The sequence below is a fragment of the Peromyscus maniculatus genome, chromosome 4 (genome assembly GCF_049852395.1).
Source record: "Peromyscus maniculatus bairdii isolate BWxNUB_F1_BW_parent chromosome 4, HU_Pman_BW_mat_3.1, whole genome shotgun sequence".
NCBI classification, from domain to species: domain Eukaryota; kingdom Metazoa; phylum Chordata; class Mammalia; order Rodentia; family Cricetidae; genus Peromyscus; species Peromyscus maniculatus.
This window is the reverse complement of record NC_134855.1, coordinates 120,903,575-120,920,724: the sequence shown is the minus strand read 5'-3', so window position 1 is coordinate 120,920,724 and position 17,150 is coordinate 120,903,575. Positions and strand designations below refer to the sequence as shown.

General features: G+C 42.2%; 1 protein-coding gene across 13 annotated transcripts in view; it reads left to right on the top strand.

Moving 5' to 3' along the window:
* The window catches only part of Kif16b (kinesin family member 16B), a 286,551-nt gene that overhangs the window by 146,321 nt on the left and 123,080 nt on the right, over nt 1-17,150 (top strand). For all 13 annotated transcript variants that reach the window (XR_013050802.1, XM_076570753.1, XM_006983685.4 and 10 more), the window contains 2 exons: nt 13,527-13,609; nt 15,649-15,737. Coding sequence is in view for 12 of the 13 variants with exons in the window: in XM_076570753.1 (XP_076426868.1) it covers nt 13,527-13,609; nt 15,649-15,737 (172 nt within the window). In the remaining variant the exon portion in view is untranslated. The remainder of the gene's footprint in view (nt 1-13,526; nt 13,610-15,648; nt 15,738-17,150) is intronic.

Genomic DNA, 17,150 nt, shown 5'->3' with positions numbered 1-17,150 from the left:
GCAGGATTTCTCTGGTGTTTTTCATAAGTAGACTAATATTGTATTTGTTTGCAGGCAGTGCTGGGGTCAAACTTTGTCATTTCTGACAGCCCTACATTTTTCTCCTCTCCCATCCCAGATTGCCATCTGTCTACTGCTGGTGGCACTCACTCTGGTTTCTTGGTAAAGGTGGAGCTGGCTAGGCTTTTTCACTGGGAAGTTACCTCCCCTGGCTTTGGTTTTAGATAATGCTTTGGGAAGGTAATTTGCTTATTAGTGTTCTTTCCCTTGTCACATGATGATTCACTGTTTCAGAAGCTATTTTTTTAAATTTTGCTGAATTATTATTCTGTGGTTGCAGAAGGTGATTTTCTTATTTCTTCTGCATTTGTCAATTGAAATTTTATTATAAGGAAAAGCTTTCTCTTCTTGCCATTTGTCTATTTATGTATTTAAATGAGTAGAATCATGTAGTTAGGCATTATATTTAGTATTTGCTCTGTCTTGCCTTTATTTATTTGGAATGTTTAAATTGTCTCAGATTTGCCCACTGTGAGTTTCTTCAAGGTGGCTTCTATGTCTTTTGGCTTGACCTCATTATTTTGTGAGCTCTTGCTTACCTTCTGAGGCAAGATATTCTAGACTCACCTTGTACTTTGCTAGAAATGCCCAGTTCTTTAAAGAGCACTATCTAGTGTGGGTTCTGTGTGGAACTTAGCATTTAACTTTGGGTGATTCTTCTCTCCTATACTGCCCTGGAAGGAAAGATCACTAGTTTACTGAGTTTCCAGAAGTTCTTCAGATAGCTGTAATTATGTCTTTAATTCTTTTCTGGATTGAAGCTTGTTGATAAATGTCTCACATGAAGTAATTTTGTTTTATTTCATTTTATACTTTATTTTGTTCTTCTACCTAACTAGATAACTCATTTTAAAATATGCCAGTGTTGGGTAGTGATTCAGGTGAGGAAGTAAACTTTTGATCTTTTAGTCTATCTCAGAAGGGACTTTTGCTAAGAGAGTCATAGAGCTAATTGACATTGAAGACTAATTACAGGACTTGTCTTTCCCTATGGGATGCTCTTAATTTTTTTATTAGCATGGTGCTGTCATGATGTCCAGATCCAGTGGGCTTGAGTTCTGTTGTATTTGGAGCTGCTGAACCGCTCCACCATATTTGAAGATGTAAGAGCATTGTGCACAGAGTATAAACGCCACTAACAAGCACCAGGGCATCAGGGCAGAGGAATGCTGGATGGCATTGAGAGCAAGGCATTGCAAGAGAGTAGTAAGATGACAACTTTTTTTTTTCACCTAGGCTCTCTTTCTTTAATGTATATCCTGTCCATGGTAAAACAGCTGCAGTCTTTCATAAATTAAGGAGTAAAATTATCTACTTTGGCTTGCTTGGTGTTTGTATATTTTTAAAATGAAAACTGAAACATATTTTTAAAGTACAAAGTGATATGATAAATTGGAGGTGTGTGAATATATGTAGTGATAATAAAAAGAAGTAAATGGGACTGACACATCCCTCCTCCAGATTATCTTCCCTGCCAGAGAGGAAGGAGGCAGGTTTGGAATTTGTATACAAGGATCATAGACTATCTCAATAAGCATTTCATTTTTTTTAAAAGCCTATTGTAAAGTGTAGAAAAAATGGACTTCATTAAAAACAGAAAAAAATGGAGAGCAGGATTAAATAAAACAGTATTGTTATACTAAAAAAGTCTCTCTTGGCTTTCGCCCATGAAGTGGCTTTTTAAAGTCAGTTCTGCAGAGCATTTCTGCACGGTCCTGCTTAGGTAAGTTTTGCAAAGTCGGGTGTTTTGAATTAATTTTTGGCAGCCAAGCCTCTTGGAGATGGATCTTGGGGTAGCTGGACAGCTGCTGTATTAGTACAGAACACTGAAAAAATTATAGCAGCCCATTCATTATCCCTCATTATCATTCATGCTTTTACCCTCTGAAACCTTAACTTGTATATGTTGTTAAATCTTTTTGGCTTTCCAAGCCAAGCATAGGTTCTATCCTTAGCCCTGAAGATGCTGAAGTCCAGGCCACTTGGGTCTCCCACACCTGTTGCCCTAACTTCAGTCTCTGGCTTACTGTAGTGGTTATTGGTCTATCATCCCTCCTGGCCCATCTTTCTTGGTCTTCAGAATTGGCCTGGTACGTAAACTATTAATTGGATTCATGAAAGACTTAACAATTTTGTAACAGTTCTCTGCTTTTAGAACAAAAGGGATCTAGGACAGAAAACACAGATGGATGTCAACCCACATCGTAATGATGTCTTACCACATTACCCTCCGTTGACTGCATCCCAGGTTCATCTTCTGTTACTCATGCCTCCTCCCCTATCTTCACCAGTTCCAGCTTATTGCTGATATTCGGTATTCAGCTGTCTCTTCATTGGTAAATTACTTTCATTTGGAAATGTGCTAGGCTGGGCCATTAAAAAAGCACAAGTAGTAATTACAACTTCCTTATCTAAATCACTTAACACACTCGAATGCCAACTAATAGATTTGTCTAAATTTAGAAGGTTGTCACCATTAGGGGCAAGGGTGTCTTTTTTCTTTTTTTTCCTTTTCTTTTTTTAACATTTTTAACTTGTGTCAGTCAACTGCCTTTCAAATAGCATAGGGCCCCCCCTCTAAAATAATAGAAAAGGTTTTCATCCTTTAGCATTGTCAGTAAAATGAAGAGTGTTTGCTGGAACTGTAAGCATGAATAGGATAGAATTATCCTTGTGTATTGTCTGATGCCTGTCATAAGACACCTTCCCCTTCATCTTCAGAGCTAAACATATCCATCTCTTAATGTGTACTCAGAGTTCAGTTCCCCTGCCTCTCGTGATCACATGTTAGCTCTATAAAATGAGTCCATAGAAAGGAAAAGGTAAATACTTGACCATGATGCCTTATCCAGAGACCACAGCTTTTCTTAGGAGTCTAAGCTTCTAAGTCTTCCAACTCCAGCCACCATACATTTAATAAGAAATGACACAATAATCAAGTGTTTTGTAATTCAGGAAATACTTCAGCATTGTCTTGGAATATCTAGAAACTAGTCCTTCTTATTTAAATTATTTTTTTGCTGTAATATATATTTTTCATGCTAGTCACTGTTAAATGTAATTAATTTTTACCTTTGTGTCAGTGGACACCTTTGCTCTTCTTGCTAGTCTGTCAGATCCATTGAACATTCGTCTTTCATTTTAGAAGTGCTACAGAAACTGCATCTTGGAAATTCACACTTAGGTGCATTTGAATGTGATATGCTTGAGTGCCAAAATATATTTGCATTTATTCAAGTACCCTGAAAGAGGGAACAGGTGATTGTCTGCAGAGTGGAGCTGAGGAGCCTTTGATAAAATTTTCATCTGCTGGAGGGCTGCTGTGAGTTGCTCAGTGACAAATTAAAAAGGAATTTTATTGGAACTAGAAAGGAAAATAGATCTTTGAGGGTTGAACCACAGTATCCAGCTAAGGCAAAGAATCTGTATGCTACAGAGGGCTGGGAGATAGGAATGTCTATTCCTTGTGGGCTCCCATATACTGACCTGAGCAATCCTCAGATGCCTTCCTCTAGTTAGAGACCTGAAAATTGAGATTTTTTGTTTTTTGAATGTCAAAGCCCAAGCTATTTTTAAAAAGAGAATGGTTTTCCAAGTGTGTCCCAGGTCAGTGACATCAGCATTACCTGGGAGCTTATTAGATACACAGATCCCTAAACCCTCTGCTGCAAAAGATCTAGGGATGCGGCCCCAGGGATGTGAGTCTTCATGTTTAGAAGTAATTGTGATGCATGCTTCTGCGTGAGAGCAGCTGACAGAAACTAGTCATACTGAAATCAAATTCTTGACACCCTGGACATTGGCAGAAAAATAACTGTTTGCCTGTCTCTACTCCTTTCTTTTCTGTTTCACTTGTCATACCTATTTTTCAGTCTCTCTGATCCTTTCAACAACTTCTGTTTCATGTTGCCTAAGATGGCTTTACAGTGAATCTTGCCATGATTTCTTCAAGTTTACCAGTTTGGAATTTACTGAGCCTCTGAATCTATGGATGTCTGTCTATCTTTAGAGTTGGGAAGTTTGCAATGATGATTTGTTTAAAAACATTTTTCCTGGAGTTGGGAATTAGCTCAGTGGTAGAGCGCTTGCCTAGCAAATGCATGGCCCTGGGTTTGTTCCTCAACTCCGGGGGGGAAAAAAAAAAAAAAGAAAAGAAAAGAAATTTTTCCTCTACTATATACACTTCTCTTTCATTCTGGGTCTCCAATCACATAAAAATCAGATATTTTAGTTCTTTTGATGCACCAATTTGCTGTCTAGTTTGAGTTTTCCTCCATTGCCACCTCCTGCTATGATGCTCATCCCGCAAGGCTTTTGTTTGTCTTATTGTTGTGATTCTGGGTCACAACATTTGGTTCTTCTTTTTATATTTTATCTCTTGTTGAATTTTTAATTTTCTTTTTGTTTTAAAGTTGAAATACTTGTTTAAATATGTTTATGACTGCCAACTCAAAGATCTCAGCCTTAGCTTATATTGTTTTACCAGCTCATTGACATCTTCCAGATTCTTCCTTTGTTAAGGAAGTAATAATAATGGTTTGAATCTGGAAACTTCTGAGCATTTTGTTAAAGGACAGTGTGTTTCATTGAAATTTTCTGATGGTAAATGGAGATGTTGTCTTCCAGTGCGCATGTTTCCTCCTGGATTCAGGACTAAGTTAGGAACAGCCTAACTATATAGGTTGTGACTGCAGCACCAACACTGGTTTAGTGTCAAAGGCTTTGTGCCATCCATCCACATAGCAGCGGCTCTGCTACCACTGGCTAGTCTGGGACCCGAGCAGGTTTCTGCCCCTTAGCTCATCTCTCAGGCTGAACCTGCTACTGAGGCTTGGGGCAGTGTGCGCACAGGGGGCAGTGAACTTCAGAATTCCTGCTGTGTCCCCAGTGCTTTAGTTTTCCCTTGCATCCTCCTCTTTCTCTCCTCCAATTGGAAATGGAACTTTCCTGATTCCACTCTATTTCTTCTCCGTTGCTGACCTATACCCATGTCCCGGGCAAAGGATTTAAAGGACACAAAGAGGGAGCAAACAGCCCCAGGCGCCTGCTCCACCCACCATCCTGGGTAACTCAGAGGCCCTCCACTGTCTCCACTTGGTGCCAGCGAACTCCTGGGTTCTTGTCCAGACTAAAGCAGAAGGCGTCTCCTTAATGGTATTTCATAACAATGAGCAGTTTTGAGTTTCCTGCTAGTCGGAGCCAAGAGGAAGAGAGTGGTCATTTTTGGCTTGGTTACCCTTAGTCATCTTAGCCCACTCACTGTCCCCAGCAGTCTTTCAAAGAGTAACAGTGAAGCACTGTGATGTTAGTGACGGGCTTGTATTGTAAACAACTCTTTTTAATGTTTATTTTGTATTGAAATCAGCTAAGATGGCAGTGTGGTTGACTCCTAATTGGCAGATCTTAGAGCCATCTCTAGTGTGGTACCTTGAGTTAAGTCTGTAAGCTAAGCAGACGTTTTTTAACTGGCCACTCACTATGCTGCCTCTATGACAGCCCACCCATCTGTTTTAGACACATTCGTCATTCTGAGGCTACCTCAGCAGCTACAGAGGACCTCCTCATTCATGGCAAGACATACTGTGACATTCTTCACTAGTCATGGAAAGCAGCCCCAGAAGCCAGACAAGCCTTGGTGAACTCCAGAAAACCCAGCAGCCGTTCCCCCAGCATCGATGATTTTGTATTGCTCTTGAATTATTTAATGTCAAATCCACCTTTTCCTTGGAAAGGAGGGACCTGTCCCCTGTAGGAAGCAATCTGTGTCCCCCATGAAGTTTTAAGAAGAAAAACATTAGCCTGACTCACTCATGCACACTTCTAACATTTTATGGGGAGGGGTGGACATCCCTAGTACATTCCGAAGATTTAAAAGCTCTGCACTCAGTTCATACGCAGATCATCAAATAACCCTTGATGGTTATTTGAGTGGGTATATCAATAGCAAAGATTGAAAATCAATTTCCTGTCTTCTCTAGAGGCCCAGAATCTAAGCTTACAATTTTAATTTTACTGAGAATAAAGGAAGGGTAAAGTGATTTATCTAATGCAGGAAGTTATAAGTCTATATTTGAAATGTGAACACAGATAAGGGAGGTGTCAAGGCCCTTATGGGTTTTTGCTAAGATGTCATATACATTTGTCACTATCACAAAAACAGTGATCAGATGGTATGCTTTGATAGTGACATCTGCTACAGTATCACATTGATGCCCAGTACCTGTCATTCAAGCCCAAGCCTGTCAATGGCACCTCCATGTCTTGTCTGAATCCATTTAGGATCTGCATAAAATTGTCTATTCCCTGTAACTTCTAGTCTTTCACATCTAGTTTCCCAAAGCCAGTTTGAAACAGAATTACTGTAATTCCTGTGCCTTAAGTAATAGGCATTATTAAAAGAGTGTAAAGCCCTGGAACATACAACTTAATCCGTTCTTATGTAGTGGTACATGTTATTGAAGATTAGATTCTATCATGACTCCAAAATGATGCTAACATTGCAATTCATTTCAATATAAGGTTTCTAAGCTATTTTAAATCACAGAGAAGGTTCTTATAAGCAGTTTCTTTCTCCTGGAATCAGGCAACAAAATGAGAATATCCTTGCCCAAGATTCTTGTTCAGGCACCTTTCAGGTCAGTGTATGGTACTCTCTGAGTCTGGGTGCTTCACCCCTCATAACTCAAATGAATCCTGTCTTCCACCAAACATCCTTTAGGAATACAGCCTCTGTGTGTTCCTGATAGGGTGAGTGATGCTTAAATAATTAAAATATGAAATGAGGAGCCCTGGGCCAGGCGGTGGTGGCACACACCTTTAATCCCAGCATTCAGGAGGCAGAGGCAGGTGGATCTCTGTGAGTTTGACGCCAGCCTGGGCGACAGAGTGAGTTCCAGGAAAGGCACAAAGCAACACAGAGAAACCTTGTCTCAGAAAGAACAAACAAACAAAGGAGCCCTGAAGCACAATCCTGTTTCTGTTATCTCAAGCCTCTAAGTTCCTATCACCTTGGACCATGCACTTTGGGAAACACGATTGTCTCATGTGTTTGTATCACGTATAACTCAGAACAGCATCTTCTATACAGTCACCTCTGAAATATTCATATGACAACATTTAATAGAAAAATAAGTTAATGTATTCATGCAATATCAGAATTAGAAAATCTCATTAAAATCTAAGGAGGAGGGTAATTACTTTTAGTATTAAGTATGTCCCTATTTTCCCCAAAAATCACTAGAAATAGACGTATGCTTATTTTTTTCAGCTTACTTGACATACTAAAATAAGAAATCTCATATGAAATTATCATTTGTATCTCTCATACACAGAGATTTAAATTAAGGGAGCTTTCTATCTTTTTTAAACAAAAGGCTTTGTCTCCATTTTTACAATGTCATTTCTTCTTCCATTCCCTTTTAAGACTGTCTGGGATTTGTCTGTCTTTGGATATTTAACAAGCTCTGAAGTAATCTCAGAGAAGCCATCATATATTTCAGCAAGGTTTAGACATGCTCTCAAAATTACAAATTAAGTGTATCACAGAAAGTCCATCTGCTGCGATTAATCACATTAACCTTAAGCAAGGAGTCATTGACAGTTAAAAAGAACTTAAGGTCGAGAAGGAACCTTAGGAATTTTCCAGTTGATGAGTAGATGAGAACACTGAATTTCAAAGAGGCTCAGTCATATCTCCTCCTTGGTCTCACCTAGACACATTGTATGTGTGTGGGGTATGTTAGGGTAGGGGTGGGTAAGGGTGTGAAGCCTAGAGGTTCTTGTTGGGTGTCTTCCTCAGTAATCATATGGACCTCGTTTTCTGAGACGAGATCTCTTAGTGAACCTAGATATTAGTGATTGGGCCCTGGTTCACCTTCCTGCACACCCTCTATGTGTGCCGGGGTTCAAGTGCACCTGTACTTACAGGGGTCCTTGGATTTTCACATGGGTGCTGGTGATCCCCGCTCAGGTCGGTGCTCATGCTTGCACAGCCGTCATTTTACCCATTGACCTCATTTGAATATTGTGTCACTCACCCGTTTCATTTGTCCCTCCAACCACCCACTAATCCACCCTTTTCCTTTAGCTGGCTTATTGTTTTCTAAGTATATTCATGATTTCCTTTTAATAAATCAAAGCTAACTATGCCACTAAACCCTCTGTTTATTAACATGTTATAGGTATGATCTGAGTCCAAAGGTCACTTGGTGAGATCTCCTGGATCCTGTGTCCTGGAACAAAGAACTGAACCAAGGGATACATGGACAATGATTAAAAATAGACTCTTTTTGAAAGAGAACGAACAGCACTTTTAAGGGGTGGGGGAAGGTGCAGTGAGAGAACCAAAACAGATCTGAGATTTCAAAGCCCCACAGCCTGTCAAGACCTTTCTTAGATCATTGACTTTTTCAGAGAGATCTAGCCACATCCTACCCTGAGCTCTGTTTCAGCACATGCAGCCCTGGTGGGGCATGGGAGGTCCCAGGCCTTCTGCTAGTGGGTTTCATGTTAACCTTGATGTCTCTTCTGCAGCCTGACTTGCCTGCCACAGGGGCTCTGTAAAGCACTGTTGTACTCAGGGTATCTGTATACTTTCCTTCTCCCTCCTCTCCCCAGTGCTTCCTTTCTTGCTTTGGTCCTCACCTGCCCAGAAATCCAGGAGGCAGTGCCCACTGGTAATTCATAGTTTCTTTTTTAGCCTCTCAGCATTCTCCATGGAAGGTTCCCCTCAGTTTCTGCTTCCTTCCACTCTTTCCTAAGAGTTCAGTCCCCCTTTCCTTTCAAGGTCACCTCTTCTGTGTGACTGTTAAAAGCCACCTTTCCTCCTGGTCTCTTTGCTTTCTCTTTCTCTTTCTTCTCCTCCTCCTCCCTCTTCTCTTCTCTTCTTTTCTCCCTTTTCTTGAGTGACATTTCCATATCAGTGACTTTATTAGTGAAAACTCTTAGATAGATAGATAGATAGATAGATAGATAGATAGATAGATAGATAGATAGATAGCGTGGTGGCTTGAATGAAAACGGCCCCCAAAGGCCCATAGTCAGTGGCACTATTAGGAGGTATGGCCTTGTTAAAGTAGGTATGGCCTTATTGAAGGAAGTGTGTCACTGGGTTTGAGGTTTCAGATGCTCAAGTCAGACCCAGTGGAACTTTCTTCCTACTGCGTACTGATCCAGATGAAGAATTCTTGGCTCCTTCTCCAGCACCATGCCTGCCTGCAGGCCAACTCGCTTCCCACCATGAATGAACTAAATCTCTGAACTGTAAGCCAGCTCTAATGAAGTGTTTTACTTTGTAAAAGTTAGCATAGTCATGATGCCTCTTCACAGCAGGAGAAATCCTAACTAGGGCAGAAATAGGTACCAGGGACTGGGGTATTGCTGTGATAGGTTGCATAAGCCAGATGGCTTTCCCACTGTATCCTGTGTCCTTTCCCTCGTCTCTAGAGCTCTGTATGGCGATAGCCCTTCTTCCCTCTGCCACATCCACATGCCTGTGTGCCAGTCTCTAGCCATCTGCTCTCTTTTTCTGCTGAATGACAAGAGAAATAAAAAGGGAGGACATGACTGCTCCTGGCATGTATGGTGGAGAAAAGGTTTATTATAGATATGAGGGGGAATATAGCTAGAGGCTGAGGCAACTGGGAGAGTCCAGAGTGAACATGACTGTGAGCCAAGCCATGTGAGAAAAGGCAGGAGGAGGAAGGGGAGACCAAGAGGTCAGGAGGGTAAAGGGTAAAAAGGGCCAGTGTTGCCAAAATGACTGGATTATATAGGGAAGAGCTGCTGAGGGAAGGGCAGCGTAGCCTCTGGCTGGTGGGTTCAGCGTAGGGGGCAGGATATGCCAACCATACCCTGGAACAGGTAAGGGCTGAGTGCTACTAGGAGAACCTGTGGGCCAGGTCTGCCTTGATATGTTAAATAGGCACCTCACTTAGCCCCTTGTCCTGGGTTTGAGACCTAAGGCCTGCTGTAGAACCTCGTACTTGCTTCTCCCAAGCTCATCTTCAGTACTTTCTATTAATTGATTATAATTTTGATACTGGGGGAACAAACCTAGGGCCCGGTGCCTGCTAGCCAAGCCTTCTACCAATGAACTATAGCCTCAGACCATCAGTTTGTCCTGACCAGCCCTCCCCTCATGGACTCCTTCCTCCTCCCCTTCTTTCTGTCCTGCAACCTGGTGTTTTTCCTTTGTTGGAAACTTTTCACTCGTGTAACCCTCTCCTGTTTACTGTTGATGCTCTGTAAAGACAAAGCATGTATTAGCTCTCTCCAACTCTGTATCTTCAGTGTTTATCATGAGGACTAGTATGCAGTAAGTGGTCACTAAGTATTCGTTGGCTACACGAATTCACAGCTGTATCACATAAGCGTGGTACATATTTTTTGATTTGGTGTTTCTTCTTTTTTTTTTTTTTTTTTAAAGATTTATTTATTTATTATGTATACAGAAGAGGGCGCCAGATCTCATTGCAGATGGTTGTGAGCCACCATGTGGTTGCTGGGAATTGAACTCAGGACCTCTGGAAGAGCAGTCGGTGCTCTTAACCTCTGAGCCATCTCTCCAGCCCCGATTTAGTGTTTCTTGAGTGAAAATGAACAGTAGAAGGAAGAAAAGGAGACAGTTGTTAATGGGGCCCATGGTACATGCCAGGCACTTAATTGACACAGATCAAAATGGAAGTAATGAATTGTCGTGAGTAGTTTTGCTTTCTTTCATAACTCCTTAAAGGGCTTTTAACTGTGTATTTCATGCAAATAACACAGATTGCTGGACTATTTTCAGTGACTTTATGTGAGTTGAAATAATGTCTCTGAGATACTATTCTATTTTTCCATTAACATATTTTAGCAATTTTCATCTTGCTTAGCTAGGCATTTGATTAACAGAAGGAAAAAAGGGTTGGATTAGGTGTTATTAACACCTGGAATTTGATCGCCTTATTAATCTCTAATGTAACTGAAGAGTATTAAATGCACCTATATCCTTGACATGACTGCTTAGATTGTGACTTTCTAGAGGAGACAACTCTGAGTCTTAGCAGTGGAAGAGCAGAAAACGCCTCTCTTCATTATAGTGATGTTGCCTTTCCGGAGTGGCAGAGACACAAGTGTGAATTCCTATGAGGATGATAAGCAGGTTGTTAGTGAGGCAAGATCTACTGCTTTCGTGAGTCTCCCAAAACTGTCTTCTCTTCATGTTGGCTCCATTTTCTGTGAAACAATGACTTCCACTGAACGGAGCCCTTCAGTTTCTCCCTGTGCCTTGTGTCTGAGCCAGTCAGTAGTTAACTGTATACATTAGAACTCCTCCTCTGAGACATCTAAGACAATATACTGACTAGGTGGCAGCAGAGGTGGGTAGGGGGTGCCTTCTAAAGCTCCAGAGTATATGACTCCAGGCAAAGACCACACCCAAGCAAAAGGCAGTTGTTTGTGCTAGGCTAGAGGGTACACTAGCCATCACCAGCTCCAGGACTTGCACCAAGGGGGATTATGGATCTGTTGATACTGTCCTCTCAACATACTATATCTCCTGGGGTTTCAAGAGATAATAGATACTGCCTTAGTTAGGGTTTCTATTGCTGTGAAGAGACACCATGACCACAGCCACTCTTATAAAGGAAAACATTTAGTTGTGGTGGCTAGCATACAGTTCAGAGGTTTAGTCCATTACTGTCATGGCGGGAAGCAAGGCAGCATAGAGGCAGATAGGATGCTAGAGAAAGAGCTGGAGTTCTTACATCTTGACTCACAGGCAACAGGAAGTGGTCTGTGACACTGGGCATGACTTGAGCACATATGAGACCTCAAAGCCCACCTCCATAGTGACACACTTCTCCAACAAGACCATACCTACTCCAGCCAAGCTGTATCTCCCAATAGTGCCACTCCTTTTTCAGGCCATTTTCCTTGAAACCACCACAAATACCCCTGAGTTTTGTGTGAAATCTTTTAAGTTTTTAACTATTGACAATTAGTATTTTTGTTTTTGAAATTTTCTGAGGGAAACACAAAATTTATGGGTTGGATTTTATCACTGTCCACTTGATTGGGAACTCTGGTCCATCTTTTTCTCAGCTCTCCAGGTCCACACAGTATGTGCCTAGTTTTGCTGCTGTTTAAAAACATCCTTTATGGGCCGGGCGGTGGTGGCGCACGCCTTTAATCCCAGCACTCGGGAGGCAGAGGCAGGCGGATCTCTGTGAGTTCGAGGCCAGCCTGGGCTACCAAGTGAGTCCCAGGAAAGGCGCAAAGCTACACAGAGAAACCCTGTATCAAAAAACCAAAAAAAAAAAAAAAAAAAAAAAAAAAAAACATCCTTTATGTCCTGAACATAGCTAGGTAGTCTCCCATCTGTGGCTCAAGCTTTCCCTATGATACTCCATGGCTCTACTTCTCAGTGTCTTCTGACTATCCAGTGAGACCCGTCCTGGTCTTTGGTGCAGAAGTCTGCTTCTAGTTACTCCAGTCTCCACTCGGTACTTTGATTCACAGTCACTGCTCTTAATGACTGACTCCAGAGCATAAGTTTTGTCTTTCTCAGGGCTAAGACTGAATGCTGTACTTTATCATAAGGAAAAGCTCTATCATAAGCAAAGACACTCTGGCCTAGAAGAGAGTTCAGGATAGTAAGTGTGTATTTAAGATAGCTTGTCTTTAAGTGCCCTTATGGCCAGGGAGCTCACTGCCTTCTATGGCCAATGCACTGGATCTGGACAAGTCTGACTTCAGAAACTATTTGCTTATTTTTGCTGACCCTTCCTCCTTGGTCATTCTTGGACATTGGCCTTGACTTATCTTGTTCACTGGGCATTTGGTACTGAATGAAGATTGTAGTCCAACATATCTAATGCAGACATCTAAATTTTAACAGGGTTTGGAATAGGAAGCAGCATACTCCCTTGAGAATAGACGTGTGTGTGTGTGTGTGTGTGTGTGTGTGTGTGTGTGTGTGTGTGTGTGTGTGTGTGTATGCATGCAGCTTCTTCCACATCAGGTGTTAGCAGGTTTTAGCAGTAGGAACTTGTTCTCTGCCAGTTCCACTGTTTCTTTTGAAACTGCTTGTCTTTGAGTGTCTGCTTTTGTAAGCATTAATAAACATTTCCTACATTTGAAATCACATGTTTGCTTAATGATACATCTCTTTAGAGACCTGGAGGGGTTTTTTTCTTCCAAATAATCACAAGTCTAATTATCTGCATATTAAGTTTAAAATCTCATAATAGGTTATAATACTTAGATTCATCACTTCTGCCTAGGTTGTTTTGAATATTGTGACACCCAGCTGTAAAAACAAAGGTACATGCTGGTTTAAAATTAGCTTCCATAGGTGGGCCTTTGAGACTGAAGCATCCCTTGTTGTTTTCTAACACACTGGAAGGAGAAGTCCATGCTCTGCTGTTGCCACCTCACCACACTGCCTCCCGCTGACATCACATTGCTGTCGTTCTTATGTATTCCAGGTGCTGTGATACTCTTGGGAAGAACCAACATGTTCCGCTTTAACCATCCAAAGGAAGCTGCCAAGCTCAGGGAGAAGAGGAAGGTGAGAGAGAACGTGGGGGCTGACCCCATCTGGGGCGGGGGAGTCTCCTAGGTCCTACCATTTTACTATCTGGGACTAAAGCCTAGGGAAAGGAAGCTCTATAACAAGGTGGTTCCAGGCAGTTTGTTTACTGACAGATGATGGAGTAGGAAAACCAGCAGCTAGAGTCCAGAGCTCACAAGAAAAAGCTGTTCCTTTTAGACCCTTCTTGCTAGTCTATGCATCCCCAGAAGAGCCAGGCTTTGTGTGGCATTGAGTGAGTAGTGACTTGAATCTTCCAGAATCGGTCTAAGTAGCATAGCACTGAATCACTCTTACCACAAGTCTGCCATAGTAAATTGTGTTTTTCACTTGGGTAGGAGACGGAGTGGGGTGAGTTTAGGACCATTGAGAGAGATGGGCTTGGTTGAATGGGGCCATTCAGAGGTCTTATAATGATGGAGGAAGGCTGAAGCCCACGGAAAGAGAGGACCATTGAATGAGAAGGAAAGAAATCTGCACCATGGCCTTTCCTTAGATTGCTGAAGACAGTAAAAACTACAGGTTGCATTTTCATGTGCTGGGAACTGTGCTCAATGTATGCAGAGACTCTGCCATGATATCAGTACAGCAGCTGTTAGCACCCCAGTTCACAAGTAACTGAGTGGGAAATTAGAGTAACACAGACTGCCCGTAACAGGCTAAAGGGCAGGAGATGGGCAACCAGGATCTCAGTCCTGACCTGCAAGCCTGAAGCCTTTGTTCTAACTACCAAGTGACAGAGTATTTCATGCCACTTCTTCCTGTAAAAGGGCTTCCCAAGGCTGCCAGACCATTGATGGAAAATGAGAACAAAACTACACCCCTCAGACTGATCCGGGACTGATGATCCAGCCAGTAAACCTTCTTGCCCATTCCAGCCCAGGGACACTCTGGACAGTCCCTTTTAGACATGGTTCCAGAAAGAGAGATGGGGAAAACCTGTCTGCCAACAGCTTTTCTTGGAAGCAAATCGACCAGTTCTTAACCTTTTAGACCTCTCCTCACCTATCCCTTTATCTCTATCACTCAGTAAATGTGAATGTTGAAAGCAGCAGAGATAAAATTTCTAACCTCTACCCAAACTTCAATGCAGTGTAGCTAGGAGGCTTTCTTAGCTATGGAATGCCTGGTGAATAAAGGGGCTCATTTTGGGGTTAGGTAAAAACCTGGCACAAGGGAATCTCCCAGGAACCTACCAGGATGACTCCAGCTAAGACTCCTAGCAATAGTGGATATGTAGCCTGAACTGGCCATTTCCTGTGACCAAATTGGTGACTGCCCAATTGTCATCAGAGAGGCTTCATCCACCATCTGAGGGAAACAGATGCAGATCCACAGCCAAACATCAGGTGGAGTTCAGGGAATCTTGCAGAAGGGAAGGAGAAAGGATTGTAGGAGCCAGAGGGGTCAAGAACATCACAAAAAAACTCACAGAATCACCTAACCTGGGCTCATAGGAGCTCACAGAGACTGACTAACAACCAGGGAGCCTGCATGGGACTGACCTAGGCACTTTGCATATATGTGACAGTTGTGTAGTTTGGTCCTCTTGTGGGAACCTAACAGTGGGAATAGGGACTGTCTCCAACTCCTTACTGGCTTCTAGGACCCTACTCCTCATACTGAGTCCCCTTACCCAGTCTTAATACATGGGGAGGTGCTTAGTCTTACTGCAACTTGATATGCTGTGTTTTGTTGATGTTCATGGGAGACCTGCCTGCCCTTTTCTGAACAGAAAGGAGGAGGAGTGGATTGGTGGGTGGGAATAGAGGGGATTGGGGGGTGAGGAACTGGGAGGAGAGGAGGGAGGGGAAACAGCAGCCAGGATGTAAAATAAATAAATAATTTTAAGTGGTTTCTGATACATAAAGGTCCGACTATCCCTCATCTGCCAGACATTAAGCATTCACATGAGTGTGTGCATCTCATTGCCTGTCACTAGTGGAAGACAATGGATGCTGAGCACTGGCCATCTCTTACCCACTAAGGTAACCAGTCTGCTCTGTCTCTCCTCTTAGAGTGGCCTTCTGTCCTCCTTCAGCTTGTCTATGACCGACCTCTCCAAGTCCTGTGAGAACCTGTCTGCAGTCATGTTGTATAACCCTGGGTGAGTGAACAGCAATGTCTCTTCCCTGTGATTAGTACTGTGATGGTATTTATGGTGCCAACTACGTTATAGTCACTTGATGGTAATAAAGCTTGGGCAAGGGCACCTCCTCAGCATATCAACCGCAGTCATCTTCCAAGTTTCTTTCCAGCCGGTTTCCAACTATATACATAATTGTACTTAGTTATAATCACAGTACAAATGGGATTATGTTCTCTGATTTTTTGCTTAACAACATAATAAGCATTAGCAAAGATGGTTACAAGCTTCATTATCATTTTCATAACTGTCTAATATTTTAAGTTGGCACTTTGATTACCCAGTGCATGATCCCTTTGGCTTAAATGCTTTTATCTTGTTTTTATAAATTATCTGTAATAACAGAGGCAGCCTTGATCTTAGGGCATTCCATAGCCCAGAGAATTATCTTCACTACTTTCTGACATCAGGGGATGGCTAAAGACACAAATGAGAGTGTTTTAAATGAGCTTAGCAGCTGGGTGACCTTGAGTTGTTAGCTTAAGTGCTCAAGTCCTTGGTGACTTCATCAATAAGATGGCAGTGATAATGGAAACGTCTGGAAACACAGAGCCAGATGAACACTTTTGGGTACTCCCCAGATTTGAGGTTCTGCTATTTCATGCATCCTACCAAGAGCATCTCACATAAAATAATGAGCTGAAGGAGTGAAATGAAACTCGGAGGGATGTCTTCTGGAGCTGTCCTTTGTTTGGCATTTACTTTGTGGTTTATGAGTTAGAGCTGTGGTGCTGTCCAGGTCTGTCTGACTCCTGGACTTTGTTCTCACTTCATCACTCCTAATCCGACTCCAGTTGGGGGCCTACTGCCATGGCCTGTGACTGCTCCTTGAGGTCCAGTCAGTACTCTCTGTGGCGGAAAGCAGATGCCTCCAAGGAATTGTTGCTTCATTGTCCTGGGAAGCACCCTCAATCACATCTCTGCCTTGTTCCTTTTGGAGACCAGCAGACTAAAGCCCAGATCCTGTGTTATGAGCTAAAGTAAAAAAAAAGCCAGTTGGTGAGACACAGGGTCTGCAGATTTCTGGTAACCCAAGCAGTTTGTTTTATGGTGTCCAGCTTCATCTTCACCACTCAGCCTTTCAAACTTCATATTGTGTGATGTTATGCATAAGGAAGTTCTGCTCATTAAATAATTCTGTCTTAAAATAAGACAAATGTTAGTGAGACCCTAAAATACAAGAATCCTCTCAGAGCCACTGACTAGGCAGTCTTTCTGAAGGCATGAGGTACTTTTAGTTCTTAGGATTTGTAATGGTTTTCTCAGCTGCTTTGTATGGTTGCTAAAAGAAATCACTCCTGGCTTACATCATTTAATATATTATGCTGGTCCGAGGCATTGATATCAATAGTGTGATCCTGTCTGTTAAGTACT